The sequence below is a fragment of the Anabrus simplex genome, chromosome 1 (assembly GCF_040414725.1).
Source record: "Anabrus simplex isolate iqAnaSimp1 chromosome 1, ASM4041472v1, whole genome shotgun sequence".
In the NCBI taxonomy this organism is placed as follows: Eukaryota; Metazoa; Arthropoda; class Insecta; order Orthoptera; family Tettigoniidae; genus Anabrus; species Anabrus simplex.
Genome location: NC_090265.1, coordinates 1,686,109,865 through 1,686,133,625, shown reverse-complemented (window position 1 = coordinate 1,686,133,625; position 23,761 = coordinate 1,686,109,865). Strand labels below are relative to the sequence as shown.

General features: G+C 39.7%; 1 protein-coding gene across 7 annotated transcripts in view; it reads right to left on the bottom strand.

The window, feature by feature from the left end:
- LOC136858684 (ATP-binding cassette sub-family C member 5) overlaps positions 1 to 23,761 on the bottom strand; it is a 299,980-nt gene that overhangs the window by 80,905 nt on the left and 195,314 nt on the right. For all 7 annotated transcript variants that reach the window (XM_067138409.2, XM_068225666.1, XM_067138411.2 and 4 more), the window contains 3 exons: positions 17,932 to 18,080; positions 13,039 to 13,142; positions 11,709 to 11,899 (listed from right to left, as the gene is read on the bottom strand). In XM_067138409.2, coding sequence (XP_066994510.2) covers positions 11,709 to 11,899; positions 13,039 to 13,142; positions 17,932 to 18,080 — 444 coding nt within the window. The remainder of the gene's footprint in view (positions 1 to 11,708; positions 11,900 to 13,038; positions 13,143 to 17,931; positions 18,081 to 23,761) is intronic.

The window sequence follows — 23,761 nt, the reverse complement described above, 5'->3', positions numbered from 1 at the left end:
CATGTGTTACCAATGATCAGCTCATTCCTCCTACAAAAGTCTACCAAAATATCTCCAGCCTTGTTTCTCTTCCCGTATCCAAATGGGCCTATAATCTCTTCATCTCCTTTTCTTTCCTGACCTATTTGGGCATTCATCTCTATGATCACAACTTGTTTGTCCTGTATAAGGCCTTCCAGATATTCAAGGTATTCCTCTACATCCGTATCTATATTTCCTGTTTGTGGAGCATATCCTTGAATTATATCTGTAACACCAGTATCAAGTCTCAATCTGACCTTAATCAACCTGTTATTTATGTTTTCCACCAATTCTAGGTATTCATTTAGGTCTTGTCTAATTATGAGACCTACACCATTTTTGGCTTCTCTTCCTCCACTACAGTATACGATGTATCCTTTCTTTAGTTTCCTCTTACCTTTTCCTTTCCATTTGGTCTCACTGATTCCCAGCAATGCTATATCTTTGTCAACCATAAAATCTACAATTTCTTCCACTTTCCCTGTTAGCGTCACCACATTGATGGTCGCTATCTTGATGTAGTTGGTTGCTGGTCGCTCATTTCTCACATTTCTCCCAGCATCACAAGAACTGCACATAGCTTGTGGGGAATGCCCTAGCATTTGCTGAGGCTTCAGTACATTTGTCATCATATAGGCTTTTATTATGATGGGTTCGCCCCTCCCAAAGGCATTTTAGAGCTACTGCCAGCCGAAACTTGTAGGCCACTCCTAACATGGAGAACAGACTCGTTTTGTAGCTGCACCTCTGGAGTACAGATGCTACTGTTGATATGGGGTTTCAGTGGCATTTCCTCCACTGAGGGTCCATTTCCTTTCTACAAGGACTCCTCCGCTCTTAACCGTTGGTCCTTATAGTGGGTCAGGCTATTTGCCACCACCCAACACTAGGCGTGGAGACACTCCCTAATACACAAAAAAAACATTTAAGGGGAAGAAGCAGTACTTCCCTTCCCCTCACCAACAAACAGAGTCAATGTCCTGAGTATTCTCCACATGTACCATGCTTCCCCTCACCTCACTATGAAACAATTGTTGCTGGCAGAATTTCCCCTCACCCCCCTCTTTCTACTGCTTACAAATATGATCTGTCATTATGAATACTGAATTTTCACGACCGCATTGTAATCTAAACCGACTTTTAACCTATTAGGTCGTGTTACGTACATTTAGTACGTGTTGAAGAGATTTCAGAACAAAAATGGCCAACCGGACACCAGTGGGATCCAAACCCACAACCCCCGATTTTGCATCGGTAACACGACCTAATAAGTTGAAAGTCGGTTTCGATCTGTCATCATATTTATCCTATTAAGTGTTCCTTACTGATATCCCAATCTTTCTATACATAGTGTAACAGATATTTGCCATTATTTATTTATTTTAATTCTCTTAGATTGTTCTCGCATAGTCAGCAAATATTCGAGATTACAATTACATTGATGAGAGAACTGCAGCTCGTGCGATGTTTTTAAGAAAAAAGAGATGTACCCTAATTGTTAGAAACAGATGCATGTCAGATGCAATAAAGTTTGAAGGACCATAAAAAGCAGCAATTTTCTTTCATTTGAAACCAATTATTAAACACTGGTGCCAACCTGCAGCTTTATAAGTCAGATTATCAGCAAAAGAACAAATCAGTGAACACAATTATAAATTAATAGCTTAAATCAATTAGCAAGTATTAAGACATAATTGTCCACCAGGACAATAGATTATTAAAAAGTTAATTTTAAAATGTGTAAGTGAATTGCTAAATAGAATCACATTCTAAACATTATTTCTACCACAGTTACTCACTCTGAAGAAACGACACTGAGAGGACACGCCAGATGTGCGACACCTGTGCTGTGAGCCGAGGTTCACGTACAAAGAGTTGGGGCCAGATGATGCAGTACAATGTCGGAGCACCTATCAAAAGGATCACCGTCAACAGTGCTGGGCCATTTTCCAAACCTGACGCTGGAAATTGCTACCTACACCTGACCCTGGACTATTTCACCACGTGGTCAGAGGTCTATGCCATCCCTAACCAAGAGACATCGGCAGTAGCTACTACCCAATGTCTTGGTCAAGAACTACTTCTGCCACTGCACAGTAACCAGGGCAGGAACTTCTATTTAAGGCTGATGCAAGAGGTTCTACAATATCTGGGAATTTTGAAGACCCATGCAATGCCTCTCAATCCCATCAGATGACATGGAGGAGCACTTCATAAAGACCATCAAGGAGCACCTAAGGAAAGTGGTCCCAGCACACCAGAGGAACTGGGATGAGAGGGTCCTATTCTTTTTGATGGTCTATCAAGCATCCACCCATGAGACATGGGGGATGACACACCTGCCAACATGGTTTTCGAGAAGGATGTACACCCGCCATGCAACCTGATGTTTGGATCAGCACCAGATCGGAAGCAGCTAGCTACGGACTATGTTTGGGAACTGGTGGACTAGTTAAACATCATCCATGACGATGCTTGGCAGCATACGAGGGTGGCCAGAGACAGGATGAAAGCCCGCTATGACATGCTGGCAAACTCAACAGGCTTCCGATGTGGCGACTGGGTTTGGCTTGTTGCGAGCTGTTTGTGCTTACCTTACGTTAAAAAAAATTCTCCCCTTCGAATTGGTGCTCTTTTCTCCGTCTGCTGTTACGAACTGTCGGCTTCCCGGCTGCTTGTACTACTGCTGTCACTGCTCGCCTGCATGGCGCATCCACTCTGACGTCACGCCTATAGTATGTTCTCGATCTACCCCGCTGCCATATATATATGGCCTTGTGTCGTTCATTCGGCAGGTCAGTTGTGGTATAACCTTGTTAAAGACAGTGGGAGCTGGAACTCTGTACACGGCTGGACCGTGTCCATTTTACTTGTAAACTTCGTGCTGGACTTCTGTCAAGGGTGAGCAGACACTGTTTCTTTCTATCATTTAACGTGCCCTACCTTGCTGTACTTGGGCTTCGCCGTAGTAACGAAAATTGAACTTTGGTCCCTTCAGGACACATCTGAGTATTCGTGCAGCGCAAATGTTCTGCCTTTTGGACATTTATATTCCTAAAATGTGGTGTAAAATGGTGTACTGGACAGCTGATCTAAAATTCTAGCCCCATACCTGCCAACTTTTAGAAACCAAAAATAGGAAGATTTTTTAATTCTTGGATTTCATCACATATATTCCACCAAGGTTTACATGAAAAAAGGTCAGGATAAAAGGCATACTTGTCTACAGTTACGATGCGAATTGACCATTAAATTTAAAATCTTAAACTAAGAAAACATAAAAATGGTTACAAGAAAATGTACCTAATCACTCTCATTTATGACATTAACATACGAATAATATTTGTCACACCGACACGCGCAACAAAATGCATAATACCGTATATTCTCGCGTAATTAACGCACTTTTTTGACGAAAAATACAGGCGAAAACTTCAGATGCGATTCAAGGAAATCGGATATTTACAAATTATTTACAATTCATTTACATTTAAAAGATACTGGTACATCAAATATAATCCAAACACAATTGGTTCAACCCATTTGCAGTTATCGTCATTTGGCGTAAAATTCCGGCGTGAGATTTTTTCTGAAAAGTCAAATAGGGTACATCAGATAAGTTAGACACTTGGGTTTGAAGTACCGACACTGGAAAACATTCTTCCCATTACGAGCTGACAATACGACCTGAATGACATACCGGCAAAAAAAAACCCTGTCCAACACGAGAAGGGCCGGGCATCGATGGAGGGACCCTGCTACATTACCCCAAACTGTTCGTATCCAATCTTGTACGAATGACGTGTCCATCCACCTTTTTTCTTGAATACGAACGTGGATCACTCGCGGAAATTTTGCTTTAGGCATTGTTTTTCGTTTTAGAACAATGTAAGCTGCCAGCTTTCTGCCATCAGCTGTTACAGCAAGCATTGCAGTACATCGTCGTTTTTTTGCTTCCGGTAGCGCGTGCGATAACACTGTACGTTCCTTTCTTATCAATTGTTCGACTTAATGGTATATGGAAACTGATTGGCGTCTGACCTGCGGTTCCTATAAGGGAGATAAAATATTCCTTCACTTTACGCTTCTCAATCACAAAGCGCTGAAAATGGTTGAAATCATTCGTCACTTTTTGGCATAATGCTGTTCTTCGTCGAAGAGAAAGTCCATTTCTCTTCATAAAATGAATTCAGCCTCGGCTAACCTTCAAATACGAGACAATGATTCCACGTGCCGCGGCCATTTCTCATTCTTTAAAATGCAGCTTATCCAACATTGCGTAACAAAATCATATAGTTAAGCAGATAATCCTCTACTTGCGGAAACTTGCCGCTTTTTGGTCCGCGAAATGCTTTGCGAGACTTGTTGGCCGCTTGAAGTGCACTTCTGTTACCGCGGTAGCGCATGTTTCATTTGCACACTGAGAAATTGCTGCCCGCTGCTCTATTCACTAAGTTTCGGCGTAACTGATCACCGCAAGTTCGTATGATGCAATATTAATCGAGTACTGTGGACTGACAAACAATTTTGAGATCACATTGTGTCCCGTACGCAAAACACTCGTAAAACTAGTGCAGTGGGATTTCCTGCCGGCTAATACAGCACGTTGCCTGTATTTGGAATGCCCGTTTTCGCAATAGGAAGCCTGCTACCTGAGTAGTTGGCATCTTTATTTCGAAACGCATCCGGAGCTGAGTGATGGATCTTCAAAGTTGTGGGTGCGTCGAATTCCACTTTGGACCCAAAAATATTGGGATGTGTAAATTATTCAAGGGCGTCGATTACGGTTCGCGGAAAATACGGTAGTTTCCTTCAATAGCCGGTAAAATGTACAGAAATTTATAGGCATCTCTGAGCACTTGGAGATAACGTTTGTCATATTTTTTGGCCATAACGAGAAAAGAAAATACCAGAAACGGCCATAGAAGTGCAAGGAAAAACACGTGGCCTACAACTCCGACGAAACTACGCACAGAAACGATGTTAACAGCGCGCGAACAACACAATAACAAACTCATTTTTTGGCCCGATTAACTGAGTCGTTAGCGCGCGCTAGCCTCTTGCTTGCAGGACGATTGCCGCTCCGAATCCCCAGCTGTATAAAGCGCACACGCTGCTGTGGTGAGCGGGAAACACGATACACGAAGGCGACGGACGAAACACTCACGAAATAAAGCATCAAATACGCTTGAAAATTAGGTTTCGTAAATTACACAAGCACATAAGAATTTATCCTTTATTCTAGGGGAAGAGTATTGGCCATATTAGAGATTATATTAGTCAAAAATCGGAAGAAGTAAAAATAAATCGGAAAATTGGAAGACGAGTTAAAAACCGGAAGGTTTCCGGGTAAATCGGAAGGGTTGGCAGGTATGTAGCCCATACACATTCCTACCTTCAGAAATGAACTTTTGCATCGCATCTGTTAGAGCTGGGGACTTGGCGGCTTGATCCTTATCCTATCCCATTCCTCCGTTTCTTATTTCCTTGTTTTCTTTTCTTATCCCATCTATCTGTTAACTTTGCGTAAAAATGGTGTTTGATCAAAAGATGTGGTCTGCTAATTTAATTTGTATGTTCATCGGTTAGCTTCAATTTTATTATCACCTCTGTGCATGCATGTGTGTTTTAATCCCTTCTGGGATCACTTGTTAGAATTCCAATTTTTTTTTCTCTAATCTACCAAAAGGATCACTCCCTGGATTGGAGATTGGTTTATTTCTATTCTGAATCTCTAGAATTGTTTGGCATGAGGTTACATTTTTTGATGTCCTATTGTAAACATTGTATCAATTTGTGAGCTTATCTAGCAAGTGTATGACACTACCAACTTTGTATTCTACTGGCACGAGCCTGAAACTTTATTTGATGTACCTCCCTTCTAGCGTATTGTGTAATATAATGCAAAGAAACTGATTTCAGAATCTATGGGTTCCCTCCCCCTTTTTCTCTTTCCCCTAATTGAAGTGTCGGAACATATGTCCAAAGGTTGTAGTGATTGGTGCTTAGGAATTCGATTATGATGATGTAATCAAATCTTGTATCACCTACGTGTTTTAAAATCAAACTTAATGCTTTTATTACGCCATATGCTGGTTCATACTATTTGTTCTGATGTAAAGATAATTTGTTACCCCTTTGAGATTGGTATAATATATTTGTTATTTTCAAACTTGTTTTCCAAATTTCTCTTTCACGAGTTCCTTTCCCCTATTACTTCTGTTTTCACGTGTACCTACCACGGCAATTCTCTTGGGTAGCGGCCCTTTAACTTCTTTATGCACATGTATGGAGCTCTGAATTGCACTGTTTACGGTAATGTTGACACGATGTATTGAACTGTTATATTCTCATGTTGCACGCTTCTCGGCACTCTGCGCGCTTGTGCGCTGTCAGTTCTGAGTACTTTGATATCTTGTTGTCTAGTACCCTGATCAAGGGCACTCTCCTAAAAACAAATCTCAATTACAACGCTATTTCTAGCAAGTTGATAGTAAGCAAAGACACTATCAAGTACAAAGAGCGATACAGGCTGTACCTCCCTATACAGATTGAAAGGGAAATCACCAAAGCTTCAGTCACCATGGGAGGGCCCATATACTGTCGTCACCAGGATCAATAATGTCATCTACAGGGTCCAGCAGCTTCCTCGAGAGAAGATGATCACTGTCCATCTGGATCGTCTGGCGCCATATCGTGGAGCAGCTCGGGACAAGCAGCCTTAAGGAGGCAAAGTGACGATGTCCATCATTTTGTTTTGCCCCGCTTTTCACCGCATGCTGCTACTCAGGGTAATGAGTCAGGAGTATATAGCCAGCCCCTCTCTGATGTCTATACGACACCTCCCTGGAGGCATCTGTTGACTACTAGTAAGCCTCAAGAGGACTGGGGATCAAGAATGAACCATACAAATCTGCCTTCTGGGTTGCTCTCGGCTGCTAAGGACTCCCTTTATAAAGCAGACCAGACAAGCTCAGTCAGTGAGTGCAGTTGAGAGTTGTGGAGTTGAGTTGAGTTATAGCTGTGGCTGTGAAGTGTGGTCGAGGGCAGTACTGTGTGTGTACTGCCATGAAGAGAGTTGTCACGTGGGGCTGAAGTTCGAGTCTGTCTGCAGTTTGAGAGGTCCCAGGGTGCATGAGCTGGAATGAGAATCGACCAAGACTAGCGGGGAACATTGAAAGGAGACTGTTAGTGTTTGACCAAGAACGAGCATCAAAAACTTGTTGTGACGGACAGTGCACAACGTGAAAACTATGTAGTGTGTTCATTTGAAAGTGATAATGCACAAACTGTAAAACCAGTGTGACTGTGTTAGCACAAAATGAGGAACCTGTGTGTCTGTTAGTGTGTAAGTACAAGTAGCAAATAAAGCTTAGTCATACAATTAAATGCTACAAGTTTTGTTTTACTTACCAACTCCATCACTTTACAATACATTTCTTTGTACTAATGGTATCTTCAAAAAACAAATCAATCCTATAAAACTTCCCTTACATTATCTTCAATAGTTCCAGAGAAAAAAGAGATTTAAATTTAATAATATGTACTCTCACTACCTTCCAACATAAAAGTTCTTGTGGAAGAAATGAAAGAGCGCAGAGAGGGAAGATGGAGTGAAGAGAGAAGAGTGCAACATTCTGAAATAATGAAGGCACTGTGGAGAAAGAGGAAGGAAGAAGGGATGATAAGAAGGAAGTGAAGTGGTATTGGCATGGTCCTAAGTTTGGCTGGTTCACAAGAAAGAAAGAAGACTCTCGCTAACAAGCCCGTAGATTTTACGGGCTGCCTTCCTCCCGAAAATCACCAGGCCCATAGTTTCTACAGGATCACTCATTTAAACAAATGCTATTTTGCTAAGCAGTGTTTCTACGGTTCTGGACATCAGATGATTATGCCTCATACTGTTAATAACGATACTGAGCAAGAGATGACACTCTAGTTGACATATTTTCAAGGCTACGCCTTTCTCATGACAGTGTTATCGCACCGCTTCATGACACGAGTGAAAATGGAAGCTCACCAAAGTTTATCACGGCATGATATTGAGGATTGTTCCGCTAATATAGATGACGATGTGGATGATTTGGAATCTGAGGAATTAGATGCTGGTATATTTGAAGGTATGTATTTGAAAAATACTATATAATAAGCGCTTCCAAAACGGTACAATTTCTTCCACCATTTCATAGTTCTGTCTCCAAATGGGTTATACAGAATACATTGGTCACTCAAATCACAGGCTCATGCATAGTTATTGGTTTGAGTACTTTCTTCTACAACCAAGAAGCATGTTGCTAGGATATGCCACGTTTACAGCACGAGAAGTAAGAAATCAAGAGGGAAAGCTTCTTGTAAGAAAGAGACCCGTGTGAGCAGTGCGGTGTTGTGCTGTATATGGAGCCATGCTTCAAAATTTATCACATGAAGAAACAATATGATTCCGTATAGTAATGAACCTAAAACTAATAATAATGGCATAATAAAACATGCTAATAATTCAATCCATAGTGGTAATGAGTGTGCTGGCCCCATGGTGTAGGGGTAGCGTGCCTGCTTCTTACCCAGAGGCCCCGGGTTTGATTCCTGGCCAGGTCATGGATTTTTAGCTGGATCTGAGGGCTTGTTCGAGGTCCACTCAGCCTACGTGATTACAACTGAGAAGCTATCTGATTGAAAGATAGCGGCCCTGGTCTAGAAAGCCAAGATTAACACCAAGAGGATTCATATGCTAACCACATGACACCTCATAATCTGCAGGCCTTCGGGCTGAGCAGCGGCCGCTTGGTAGGCCATGGCCCTTCGGGGCTGTTGTGCCATGGGTTTAGTAACAATAAGTGAAAGAATCTTTGATCAACAGCGATCCTTTGTTGAACTTTTCTTGTGACATTTATGTGGTTGAAAAATCCCCTGTAAGATTTGAGATTTATTGGAAATAATTGTTTTTTATTTAAATGGTATTGCAGACAAACAGTCTTTTGAAATGATATAAGCTTCATTAAAGTTTGTAGCCTAATTGGAACACAAAATAAATTTAACTATCGCAGAAAATGCCTGGTGTCGAAGGAGACCATAAAGTGGTGGTAGCCAAATTAAGACTTGGTAAAATAATGAAAATAGGAAAAAAGGAAAAGAGAAACAAATGGATGCAAGTTAAAAGAGAAAGAAATAAGGGAAAAGTTTCAAGAGGATCTGAAGAAATTCCCAAAGATGATGTGAATAGTGTGGAAGAGGAATGGACATGTTTCAGAAATGGTTTTGTAAAGTGTGCAGTAAACACCTGGGGAAGACTATCAGGGAGGAAAAAAGGAAAAGGAAACTCCTTGGTGGAACAGCAGGGTAAAGGAAGCAGTTAAACAGAAACAAATTGCTTGGAGGAAGTGGATCGGCAGCAATAGTACAGATAATTGGCAGAAATATACAGAAGCCAAAAAGGTATGTAAGAAGACAAACGAAAGAGCTGGGAAAGTTACATGGAAACTTTACAGGAGGATATAAAGGGAAGTAAAAAGGTTTTGTAAGGTTTGGTGAACAATAGTTCATGAAATAGGGAAGATACAAAATTTGTTAAAACTGAAACAGGGCAGATATTGACACAAGAGATGACATACTATAAAGATGGGAAGAATACTTCTCAGAATTGCTAAATATTAAATACAGTGAACTGACAGATGAGAAGGAGCAAGAAGAAACAATGGGGAAAGAAGAAGAACAAGAAAAGGAGATATCGATGTTAGAAATAGAGGAAGCCATACTAAAGATGAAGAGAGGTAAAGCAGCAGGAGTGGATGAGGTAACTACAGAAATGATAAAAGCAACAGGACCAATAGGGCTACAGTGGCTGTATAGATTATTTACAATAATCTGGAGGAAGAAAGAGATGCCAGAAGAGTGGGGAAAGGGTTTAATTATCCCGATATTTAACAAAGGTGATAAAAAGAAATGTAATAACTACAGAGGGATCACCCTTATTGCCCATGTAGCTATTTGAGATATTGGAAGGAAGACTGAGGAGGAAGCTAGAAGGAGAAACGGAAGAAGAACAGTATGGTTTTAGGAAATACAGATCAACGTTTGACCTGATATTTACATTAAGACATATGATGGAGAAAAGATGGGAGTTTGGAAAAGACATAGTGATGACATTTATTGACACTGAGAAAGCTTATGACAGTGTGCCAAGACAGTTGGTATGGTATACATTAAGGCACAAACAAGTTAACAGAGTGGAAGTGCAAATGATAAGAGCAATGTACAAAAATTGTGCTAGTAGTGTGAAGACTAGTATAGGAAAAACAAAATGGTTTAAAGTTGAAACTGGTCTCCGACAGGGAAGTCTACTATCTCCCATACTGAAATGAAATGAAATCTCGTATGGCTCTTAGTGCCAGGATATCCCAGGACGGGTTCAGCTCGCCAGGTGCAGGTCTTTCTATTTGACGCCCGTCGTGATGAGGATGAAATGATGATTAAGACAACACATACACCCAGCCCCCGTGCCATTGGAATTAACCAATTAAGGTTAAAATCCCCGACCCGGCCGGGAATCGAACCCGGGACCCTCTGAACCGAAGGCCCGTATGCTGACTGTTCAGCCAACGAGCCGGATATCTCCCATACTACTCATCAAAGTCATGGATGAAATTCATAAGAAGATTAAACAAAGATTGGGAAGAATCGCAACAAAAGCCATGTTGTTTGCAGATGATATAGTGATATGGGGTGAGGATGAAACAGAAGTGCAAAAGCAAGTAGATGTATGGAATCAAGAGATAGAAAAATTTGGGATGAAAGTAAGCACAGAGAAAAGTAAAACAATAGTGATGACAACGGGAAGGAAGGAAGGAAGGAAGGAAGGAAGGAAGGAAGGAAGGAAGGAAGGAAGGAAGGAAGGAAGGAAGGAAGAGGAAAGATAAAACTGAATGGAAAAATTCTGGAAGTAGTTAAAAGTTTCAAGTACTTGGGAAGTGTGATTACAGAAGATGGAAAGATAACCAAAAAACTAGGAACAGAATACAACAAGCAAACAGCTTCTACCAGAGTGTAAGGGGTATTTTGTGAACCAAGATGTCCCGAAGAAATGAGTATAATATTCAACCTATTACGAACCCATACTAACCTATGCAGCTGGATCGTGGACTACAACAAAACGAGAGGAGAGTAGAATACAGGCAGCGGAGATGAAATTCCCAAGAGGTATCGAGGGCAAAACCAGAAAGGATAGAATCGGGCAAATGATGAGAATAGAAGAGAGAGTGACAAAAAAAAAAAAAAAAAAAAGCTTTTTCAGAGAAGTTAGTTAACAGGAAAGAGACCACGAGGAAGACACATTCAGTGTGGGAGTGCATAGAGAAGAGGGGACAAAAACCAGAAGATGTACTTAAAAAAGGAGAAGAGTGGTAGAGAGACAGGCAGCAATGGAGGTCCATGATTCACAACCTGACCCGGAAGCAAAAAACGGGAAATTGAACTTAATACAGTCTGGTAGCAAGAGTGTTAAGATGGGTGGTATACGTCTTTCATACTCCCCTTATTTCCAAGATATTAGTTTTGCATTAAGATCAAGCCACTGATTTAAGTCTACTTGCTTGTTATATTTTCACTCAACTGAATTCCATTTTGCCATTGTATGCCTGTTAGCATATGATCAATATAAACTTCAACAATTAATTCTCACATAAAAAACTTACCCCTCCACCTGCTTTAAGCCATGAAGCCAACCACCAAGAACTAAAAGTTGTGCTTCCAACATTGAGTAAGAAGGTCAAAATGACTATCATAGCTATGAAAAAGCCTCCAGCAGCAGAGATGTAGTTCTGATAAGTTTGGTGAGTAATATTTCCTTTAACAATAGTTTCTGGTGCTACTAGCTGCTCTGCACCTGCAAAACAATCACACATATTTTACAACAGCATTTTTTTTTTAAACATAAGATAGGTTTGTTTATACTGGAAACTTATTTTTTTTTAAATGGAGGCTCCATCCAAGTGCTAACAAAGCAGAGGAGTTTTGCTTTCATTTGAACAAACAATTGGTGAACATGAAACACAATGTAAGTTTATGCATCACATTTCTTCAGCGTAATTGTAACCCAAAGGAATCTCGAAGTGACAAAGGACCGAACATATCTTCAACCAGCACCTTCTGAACTCAGTTCAGAAACTGAGAACTTGTAATACATCCTCAATCAGGTGTCTGGAACCAGCTGGGGATGTCCAACAAACTCCTTAAGATTTTCAACCTTAGGTTTGGTTTTATTCAAGTGCAGTGTTCTGTGCATCAGTGTGGATAAACAGTCATCACACAAATACTAGAAAGGAACAAGCAAATGTCAATGTCATCACACAAGGTATACAAATACTCACCTGAATACCACCATGGGCATAATATCTAGCACAATAAATCCTACACCACAGGAATAATACTTCTTGTTTTGTGCAAATCTACTGCCATCATCAGGGCTTTTCATAAAATCTCTGAGAATTCTGAGCTTTCCGTGCATATGGATTACAGGCTGAAGTCAGACCACCTACCTCTGCATGATGCTGCCAACAAGGTTTTAACCCCTTCAAAGATTTAAAGGACTGGTTAGAAGCAGCAACAGAGGCTCAGACACCAAACTTGCAAATGTATTCCAGCTACTATGCAGGACCTGGACTGTGTTAAATAGAATTAGAACAGGCCATCATTGGTGCAGAGACATGCAGTACAAATGGACCAAGTTACCGACTGTGGAGCTCCACATCAGACCATACATCACATAGTCTTCACATTGTCAGCGAATGTGCTATCTGGCCAAATTAAGGTAGACAAGAGGAATTCCTTATGGCAACTTCAGACGCAGTGCAGTGGATTGAGAACCTTGACATCCAGTTTCAGTGAACCATCACCCTTGTTCAATGGCCATTTTTACAGTATACACTGTATTTCAAGAAGATTATTTCCTGAGACATACTTATATTAGCTAATTAATATTAAAAATTTAACAGGCACAAAATATTCTCTGCAACTAGCTTTTACCTGTGTGCTCCATTTTGTCCTCTCTTTTGGTATGCAAGTTCACACTACTCCCCTCGCTAAAATCAACAGGACTTAACTGGACTGGACCATTTTCATGTTCGTCACTGAAACAGCCCAATATTCAATACAGAAATAACTTCACAAAGTGAAATTTTCTGACACAGCAAAAGCCCAGAAGCGTAATATCATACTCAATTCTATTCTATTCTTAACAATACTTAACGTGAAAGATAGTTGAAAACTGCAATCAGACTGGAAAACTTTATCTGTGTGGTGTTCTATGAATGGTTTAAACATAAATGTAAATACTGTATATTAGGAAAAGTAGATCATGGAACTGCCTAGAGAACATGTACGAATTAAATAAGAATGTGATTCCACAATGCTCAAATATTAACCTTTTAGGAATCATTGTTTCTAGGGATTTGAAATGAAACCTGCAGACGGCGGAAGCAAGGCATAAAGCAGTGAAAATTATGGAACTACAGTGAAACCTTGTTAGTGCATTCCTTATTAATGCATTTTCCCACTTAGCATGTCGTAAATTCGAAGTCCCAATTCTCATCGTATTAAATCTGTATAAAATACCTCACCCATCACATCATGAATTTTCACTATTACCACTTAGTACGATCACATTTTTCCTATCCCTGAAAATTATATTTGTCATCCCCTGTGACAGAAACGTGATCTCCTACTCAGATAAGATCCGTCGCCACAGTTATGTGATTACGGAAAAAGTGAGCCTATTTGTGCTTGTATTTCGTATTCCATTCCGAAATAATATTTTATAACCCACTGCTCCGAAATAAAAGGCTTCTACTAACATTTGTTTTAGGAAGAGTGTGAACTGCAATAATACTTGGATATTATTATTGGCCCCCATGCATATGTTTTCATATTTGTTGTTTGGTGTTTTTCACACCATTCAGTCCACTTGTTATTTTATAAGCCCCAGCAGAAAAGGTTTTCATATTTGTTCTCTTGTGTTTTTTACACCTTTTAATACTTTCCTCTCATGTTCAGGAATGGTAGATATAGTTTTCATTGTACCCGCGGATATACAATGTAAAATGCCTTCATGTCCAAAAAAAGTATCTAGTGTTTCCATATCCCTTAACACGCTCATTTTTGTTGTCACCTGCAGAAATGTCGTAAAGAGGTTTTACTGTACTTAATAATATTTTATTAACGGTAAAAATGAAATGGTGTATGGCTTTTAGTGCCAGGAGTGTCCGAGGACATGTTCGGCTCGCCAGGTGCAGGTCTTTTGACTCCCGTAGGCAACTTGCGCGTCGTGATGGGGATGAAATGATGAAGAAAACATATACACCCAGCACCCGTGCCAGAGAAAATGAAATGGCGTATGACTTTTAATGCCGGGAGTGTCTGAGGACATGTTCGGCTTGCCAGGTGCAGGTCTTTTGATTTGACTCCCGTAGGCGACCTGCGCGTCATGATGAGGATGAAATGATGATGAAGACGACACATACGCTCAGCCCCCGTGCCAGCGGAATTAACCAATGGTGGTTAAAATTCCCGACCCTGCCAGGAATCGAACCCGGGACCCCTGTGAACAAAGGCCAGCACGCTAACCATTTAGCCATGGAGCCGGACTTTATTAACCGTAATACCATTTTACACAACAGAGAAAAAACAAAACACACTAAAAAGAAAGTTCATTGGAGTACAAGTAGAAAAATATGTACAGATATATACCAGGTTATATTAAAAGTAAGCACAGGAAAGTAATAGTCAATTTTTGAGATTATGTAAGTGATTTCTTAATTCTGACAATGAGCAGTTAAATATATCAATGTCCAAATTGTTTAGAGATCTTGACATTGAATGCATAGTTAGTTCTATACCAATTTGTAGACAATGTACCTCGTACGTCCGTCTAGTACATGTATGTTAATTTTTTCAAGGAATTGTGGACAACTGACCACGGAAATTAACAGGAATCTAAAAGGCTTCAAATCAAGGGTCCTACAAATAGCCTATCTCAGAATGGTGAGACCCATATTAATCTATAGTTTTCCTGCCTGGAATCCTACCAAAGTCGTAAATTTCAATGAGCTTCAGATAATAGAGCACCGTACAAAGAGGTTAATAACTTACCGCTACCATCTTCATTTGATTAACCTCCCCTCAATAGAAACTATTGCCAAAAGAACTGACTTGATCTTCCTTTGAAAATCCCTTGTTGGCTCCATTAACCTTGACCTTTTTTTTTTATCACCTTTCCTTATCCTTTCACTCTGTCCACAGAGGCGTTAATCCTGTCCCTTCATTTGCCCATACTGCCTCCTACCAATCTAGTTACTATGGCCATTCCTCTAAACCCTGGAATGGGCTACCGCCTAAAAACAGCCTTGCCTCTAACACAGTATATGAAACATGTAAAAAAAAGAAGTGGTACATCTCTGTGTGTACATGAATGGGAGTGTAAGTGTTATCGAGCGAATGAATTACTGTAAACAAACAAACAAACAAACAAACAAACAAACAAACAAATAAACAAACAAACAAACAAACAAACAAACAAACAAACAAACAAACAAATAAATAAATAAATAAATAAATAAATAAATAAATAAATAAATAAATAAATAAATAAATAAATAAATAAATAAATAAATAAATAAATAATACATCTACAGTTTACCACTAACATTTTTATGTCATCCTTCCTTGATTTCCAGCTTCCTGTACTCTGAATGTAAAAAAAAAACCTACGAAAGCGGATCAAATATAAATGGGAATTTGAATGTACCGCTGCTGTTAGTAATAATTCTGAGCCATGGCTTTGCCAGGATGTTGGTGGGGGTGTCTGGAGAAGGGGTTTGTGCACGCAAACGACAGTGGAGAGCTGGGCTGCTTCAGTACGCCATGAGTGAGCAAGAGGTGCAAACGTCTGTTGCGCAATGCATCATTATCAAATTTCTCGCATAAGATGGCACCAAACCTTCCGAAATTTTGAGACGTCTCTGAGCACAGTTTAGGGAAGAAACACTTTCACAGACTCGAGTGTATGAGTGTGCTAAAAAATTTGTGGCAGGAAGAGAAGCTGTGGAAAATGATCCTCTTGAAAGGATACCACGGATAAGCATCACTGCAGAAAATATTGTTGCCATTCATGGCATTACTGGTGAAGATCGGCAAATAAAAATTTTGCAAATTGTTTTAGCAGCAGGAATAAGTTACAGAAGTGTTCAAACCATCGTCCAAGATGAACTCCATTTCAGAAAATTGTCTGCCAGGTGGGTTCCTCATCTCCTCGTCCAGGAACAAAAAAACTATACGCCAGGAAGTTTGTCAGAGACTCCTGCATCGCTAGGAGGAGGAAGGAGAGGATTTCTTGCGTCGTATTGTGACTTATGATGAAACTTGGGTGCATCGTTACACCGCAGAGTCAAAACAAGCAAAGCATGGAGTGGCGGCGAAGAGACGAAGCAGGTCTGGTCAAGGCCAAAATACGCACATCTGCTGGAAAAGTGGTTGCAACCGTTTTCTGGGACTTTGCAGGCGTTTTGTTGGTGGATTTTCTTCACAAACAATGGACAATTAATGCAGCCTATTACTGTCACTTTTGGATGAAGAAACAGCTGTGTATCGCAACAAGTGACGCCGGCAACCGATCCGGAACATCATTTTTCTCCATGACAATGCAAGGCTGCATACCGCCGCTTTAACGTGGGAAAAACTGGAGGAAATTCACTGGACACCTCTGGAACACCCTCTGTACAGTCCAGATTTATTGCCTGCGACTCCCATTTGTTTGGACCACTCAAACAAGACCTAGGAGGACAGCGGTTTGATGATGATGCAAGTGTAGAAGAGAGTGTACGCAACTGGCTCCACACACATCCCTCTTCTTTCTATCAGGACGGCATAAAAAACTTACCAACCCGATGGAGAAAATCTGTATCGAAGGCAGAACACTATGTAGAAAAGTGATCTCTATATGTGTAATTTTTTGTGTTGATGCAATAAATTTTAAAAAATAATTCCCATTTATATTTGATCCACTCTCGTATGTACCACTGAAATTCAAGTGAAGCCCATCTGAACATAGATCCCTATCAACTACCCATCCATTAGGATCTACAAATCTCTCCCTTTCACTTTCCCACATACCCACTCCAGTCTCATTTAAGTTTCCAATCATTTCCAGTATTATGAAGTGTTTAGATAGTGCAGCTGGGAAGAATGGAGAAGATAAAATGAAAGTAATGCTGCTTGCAGACAACCTGATGATGTGTGGTGACAGTGAGAAAGAAGTACCCAAGCTACTGGTTGCATGAGAAGAAATACTGTAGTCTATGCATGGAATGAAGTTTTTGGTAAAGAAGAGTGAAGTAATCATCAGAATAAAAATTGGAATAGGCCAAATTTGGAAACAATATGTGCAGGAGAGAAACTACAGAAAGTAGACTTAATGCATTAGATACATAGGTAATGAAGGAAAGAGATAAAAGTAGGATACAGGCCTGTGAGATGAAGTTCCTAAGGAGAGGACTGGAGTGACAAGAATGAATAGGGGAATTAAAGAGTGAGAGAGAGGCAGTGAAAGGGGAACCCAAAACAGTTAGAAAAAAAGGTTATTACAATGGTAAAGGCACATGTGGAGAATGAATGAGGAAAGATTGCTGAGAAAGATGTTTGATATGTAAATGGAAGGAGAGAGACTTAGAGGAAGGCCAAAAGACATGGCTGCAAGGTGCTAAGGAGGGTATAGAAGCCAGAGGACTCGAATGGAGGATGGCAGAAGAGAACAGAGTGTGGGAAGACAGAAGAGAGTGGAGAGGCTCAATATTCCAACAGACATGGCTGAAGGCTGGAAAGTGTTCAAGCTGATGATCAGGATGGAAGTAGCTAGTACCAACTTACCTGGTATCATCATTTTGATTCTTGTCAACTTGGCAAGTTTTTATCATTATCGCATACTCATCATTCTTGGCCATTAACTCTTCATGTGAACCATGTTCAATGATGCGTCCATCTTTCAGCATATACACCGCATAACACTTACTTAAATACTGTAAAGAAAAACCATAGTGTAATGAGGTGCTTAACAAACAACAAGTGCATAGAAATCTATAAAATGACAATCCTCTTTACACAATCTTTGTCTATTAAGACAGAAATCACGCTTTCACAGTAAACTAAGTTTTCAGTCTGTCAAACACAAAATATCAGTTTACAAAATACTAGCACACACCTTAAAAAAAAAAAAAGTTTCTTCTTCTCCTTCTTTTATGACAGCAAAGGATCACTTTATTCAGTCCATCGTTCATGTCTCTTTGAAGGGATTGTTTGGGCTTTGTGGTCCTCCCAGTACTACTTCACTTTATTAATAATAGAATATGTTTCAATCTCTAAGAACATTTTCAGATTCTGCAAAATCACCTGCATGTGTGCAGTATATATGTACAAGAGAGTCTACATAGTGTAAACTTATGAATGGGTGATGATATGAATTAAGTGAGATATTCATCTGAATGTTAAAGTTCGGTGTCCTTAATAACTGTGACATTGTTTTGAGAACCTATCTTAGTGCAGTCTGGTCACTATATGTCTGCTCCCCACTGTAGTTCCGTTTGTACCGAGTCAGTGGCAGCTTGTTAAGTTTATGATGGGAGTTCATGTCATCATCACTTTCATTTCCCCTTATCCAGCTCTTGCCAGGTCAGCGTGTTGATGGCACTTCTCCACCACTCCCTCTCTTTCCCCCACTCCTCTTCAGTAATTGTATTCCAGTCCAGTCTTCTTTTTTTTATACAGTTCTTGACAGAGTCCATCCATCTTGCTCTGGGCCTCCTGCTTGTCCTCTTTCCTTCTATCTTAGCTTCCAACACTTGTTTTAGTATCTTTCTTTCCTGCATGCTCATAACATATCCAAACCATCTCAATTTATTCTTCTCCATCGTACCACTCAGGTTTTCTACTCCCCACTCTTTTCTGACCTCAACATTTCTTACTCTGTCTCTCCTTGTCTTCCCTACCAAACTCCTCCAGAATTACTCTCATTTCTTGGTGTTAAAGTCCAATCTCTGATACATATGTTAATATAGGGGTATAGTATGTCATATACATTACCTCTTCACATTTCATAGAAACTTTTCTGTTCCACACCAAGTTCCATACATTCAGTTAGAACTTTTTTTTAAAAAATGTTGCACCAACACAGATAGGTCTTATGGTGATGATGGGACAGGAAAGGCCTAGGAGTAGGAAGGAAGCGGTCATGGCCTTAATTAAGGCACAGCCCCAGCATTTGCCTGGCAAGAAAATGGGAAACCATGGAAAACCATCTTCAGGGCTGCCGACAGTGTGGTTTGAACCCACTATCTCCCGGATGCAAGCTCACAGCCATGCGCCCCTAACCATACGGCCAACTCACCTGGTGACAGAACGTACTTCCTGCTTGTACCCTTCTGCTGATCTCCTTGTCCAACCTTGGATCTTGCATTATTTCACTTCCCAAATATTTGAAATATTCAACAACCTCAAGGGTTTGTCCCCTGGTACTAACGACTCCTTTTCCTTCTCTTTCTCCTCCTGTCATCACCGCTGTTTTGCTCTTCTTCACACTGATTTTCATACCACATTTCTCAATATTGTCATTTAAAGCCTCTAGTTGAATTTATATATATTTGGAATTGTGCACAAATGTGCAAGTACAATTTATGAAATTCAGTCTTTACTGTAATCGACTACTGATCTGACTCTCTTGTTGCAAACAGTTATATGATACTTGTCACAGTGTTTTCCACATAATACACACACGCACTCAATATCTCGCTCGAGAAATTAGTACACAATTTGTGATGAAAGCCGTGAATTGGGAGTCTTGTTAAAACAGATCTTAATGGCTGGTTTTCGTTTGTCCATCTCCTGTCAATCATTGCGTCAGTAGCATAGAAATCTTGAGATATTTCTGCATGTTTTTGTTTTCTTCTCTCAATCACTTTAGTTGCAAGATTAGTTGCAGGTAGTGGTAGATTCAGCCGTAAATCTTCTAAATAGAATGGTTCTCTTGCCAGTTCATAAACTAGACAAGAATATGCTGTTCTTGTGACTCCCAACACTCTTTTCAGGTAATTATTATTATTATTATTATTATTATTATTATTATTATTATTATTATTATTATTATTATTAATTGTCAATACCTTCCTATCACCTTTCTTAAATTCTGATATTATTACATCCTTACACCAATCATCAGGTATTTGCTTTTGCCTCCATGTACACCTTAGCAGCCTATATAACCAATGTACTGTAGATTTATCAATTCCACACATACCTCATCTATCCCTACTGCTTTTCCTGTTTTCATTTGCTTAACAGCCTTTCCACCTCTGCCATTGCAATATCACACTCCATTTCTTGATCATCCTCATTTACCACCACACTCCCTTCTGCATCATTTAAGCCCGCCTGGTAGCCATGACCGTTAAAGCGAACGGTCTGACACTGAGGTTAGCCAGTTTGAGTCCCGGTGGTCGAAAAAAAAATTCACCATTAGAATGATACACACTCTTAGAATGAATGTTGGCCGGTAGGGTAGGGGAGGTGGTGGTATACAAATTCTAATCACTACATTAGAAGGCAGTTTGGGTTTAGGAAAGGTTATTCCACTGAAGCCCAACTTGTAGGATTCCAGCAAGATATAGCAGATATCCTGGATTCAGGAGGTCAGTTGGACTGTATTGCGATTGATTTATCTAAGGCATTTGATAGGGTAGATCATGGGAAACTACTGGCAAAAATGAGTGCAATTGGACTTGACAAAAGATTGACTGAATGGGTGGCTCTGTTTCTAGAAAACAGAACTCAGAGAATTAGAGTAGGTGAAGCTTTATCTGTCCCTGTAAAAATTAAGAGGGGAATTCCTCAAGGCAGTATTATTGGACCTTTATGTTTTCTTATATATATCAATGATATGCGTAAAGAAGTGGAATCAGATATAAGGCTTTTCACAGATGATGTTATTCTGTACAGAGTAATAAATAAGTTACAAGATTGTGAGCAACTGCAAAATGACCTTGATAATGTTGTGAGATGGACAGTAGGCAATGGTATGATGATAAATGGGGATAAAAGTCAGGTTGTGAGTTTCACAAATAGGAAAAGTCCTCTCAGTTTTAATTACTGCGTTGATGAGGTGAAAGTTCTTTTTGGGGATCATTGTAGGTATCTAGGTGTTAATATAAGGAAAGATCTTCATTGGGGTAATCACATAAATATGATTGTAAATAAAGGGTACAGATCTCTGCACATGGTTATGAGAGTATTTAGGGATTGTAGTAAGGATGTAAAGGAGAGAGCATATTTGTCTCTGGTGAGACCTCAACTTGAGTATGGTTCCAGTGTATGGGACCCTTACCAGGATTACTTGATTCAGGAACTGGAAAAAATCCAAAGAAAAGCAGCTCGATTTGTTCTGGGCGATTTCCGACAAAAGAGTAGCGTTACAAAAATGTTGCAAAGTTTGGGCTGGGAAGACTTGCTAGAAAGGAGACGAGCTGCTCAACTAAGTGGTATGTTGTAAGTGATAAAAATCATTGTTGTCCGTATTGAAGATACTGAATGTAGGATGTTAAATAGTTTATTTTGTCACCTATTCAGTACATATAAATTTTACATTTAGGAATTTATTCTTAATTCCGCTTGAGACATGTTTCGCCCTTCATTGAGGGCATCATCAGTCAAAATTATCTCCTCAAGGTAAAAATCAGGTACCTGATTAGTATTTAACATGCACAAATTAATATACATTACAATGGGAAAATTAAGTACGAGAAACTCTTGTACAATGGTGATGGTTAAACAATATAAGTTTAAAGAATAAGAAGTCGGCACCAATGCTTAAAATTATTGGGTAATTATAGCAGAGTTCAGCAGTGGTGCTCTGAAGAATAATTGATGCACTCATAGGAAATTATAAATTTTAAAATTATTTACAGTATAACAGTCGGGGGGAAGGGTATAGTGCTCGGCGTCAATGTTTTTAACAAAAATTACTGCCAGTGGTTGGCAACTATACAGTAAATTTACATTATCCAAATGAACAGTTGAGAATTTACAGTTTATATACATATTTACAAGAGAGCAGCTTGGTGAGCAAGGATATAAAAAAGTAAATTACCAAGTGCGTCCAGTTGCTTTAATCATTGGAAGATGGTTGTAGCACTGTCATATCAGAAATATGCAGAGTGGTTTAATCTTACTTAATAATCACAGGGGGCAGGGAAAATATTCCATAGCCAAATGAGGTTTTTTTTTTTTTTTTTTTTTTTTTTTTTTTTTGCTAGGGGCTTTACGTCGCACCGACACAGATAGGTCTTATGGCGACAATGGGATAGGAAAGGCCTAGGAGTTGGAAGGAAGCGGCCGTGGCCTTAAGGTACAGCCCCAGCATTTGCCTGGTGTGAAAATGGGAAAACACGGAAAACCATCTTCAGGGCTGCCGATAGTGGGATTCGAACCTACTATCTCCCGGATGCAAGCTCACAGCCGCGCACCTCTACGCGCACGGCCAACTCGCCTGGTCAAATGAGGTTCTATAGGCATCAAACAGAAGGTTGTCTGGTTGAAGCACCGGGTTCGGTACGGTGAACTTGTCAGCGTGGACGGAGACTCAATGGGAGTCATTGAGTAAACAGTGCATCTGAATGGCAACAATGATGCCTATAGAACCTCATTTGGCTATGGAATATTTTTCCTGTCCCCTGTGATTATTAACTAAGATTAAACCACTCTGCATATTTCTGATATGACAATGCTACAATCATCTTCCAACGATTAAAGCAACTGGACGCACTTGGTAATTTACTTTTTTATATCCTTGCTCACCAAGCTGCTCTCTTGTAAATATGTATATAAACTGTAAATTCTCAACTGTTCATTTGGATAATGTAAATTTACTGTATAGTTGCCAACCACTGGCAGTAATTTTTGTTAAAAACATTGACACCGAGCACTATACCCTTCCTCCCGACTGTTATACTGTAAATATTTTTAAAATTTATAATTTCCTATGAGTGCATCAATTATTCTTCAGAGCACCACTGCTGAACTCTGCTATAATTACCCAATAATTTTAAGCATTGGTGCCGACTTCTTATTCTTTAAACTTATATTGTTTAACCATCACCATTGTACAAGAGTTTCTCGTACTTAATTTTCCCATTGTAATGTATACTAATTTGTGCATGTTAAATACTAATCAGGTACCTGATTTTTACCTTGAGGAGATAATTTTGACTGATGATGCCCTCAATGAAGGGCGAAACATGTCTCAAGCGGAATTAAGAATAAATTCCTAAATGTAAAATTTATATGTACTGAATAGGTGACAAAATAAATCATTTAACATCCTACATTAAGTGGTATGTTCCGAGCTGTCAGTGGAGAGATGGCGTGGGAGGACATCAGTAGACGAATAAGTTTGGATGGTGTCTTTAAAAGTAGGAAAGATCACAATATGAAGATAAAGTTGGAATTCAAGAGGACAAATTGGGGCAAATATTCGTTTATAGGAAGGGGAGTTAGGGATTGGAATAACTTACCAAGGGAGATGTTCAATAAATTTCCAATTTCTTTGCAATCATTTAAGAAAAGGCTAGGAAAACAACAGATATGGAATCTGCCATCTGGGCGACTGCCCTAAATGCAGATCAGTAGTGATTGATTGATTGATTGATTGATTGTG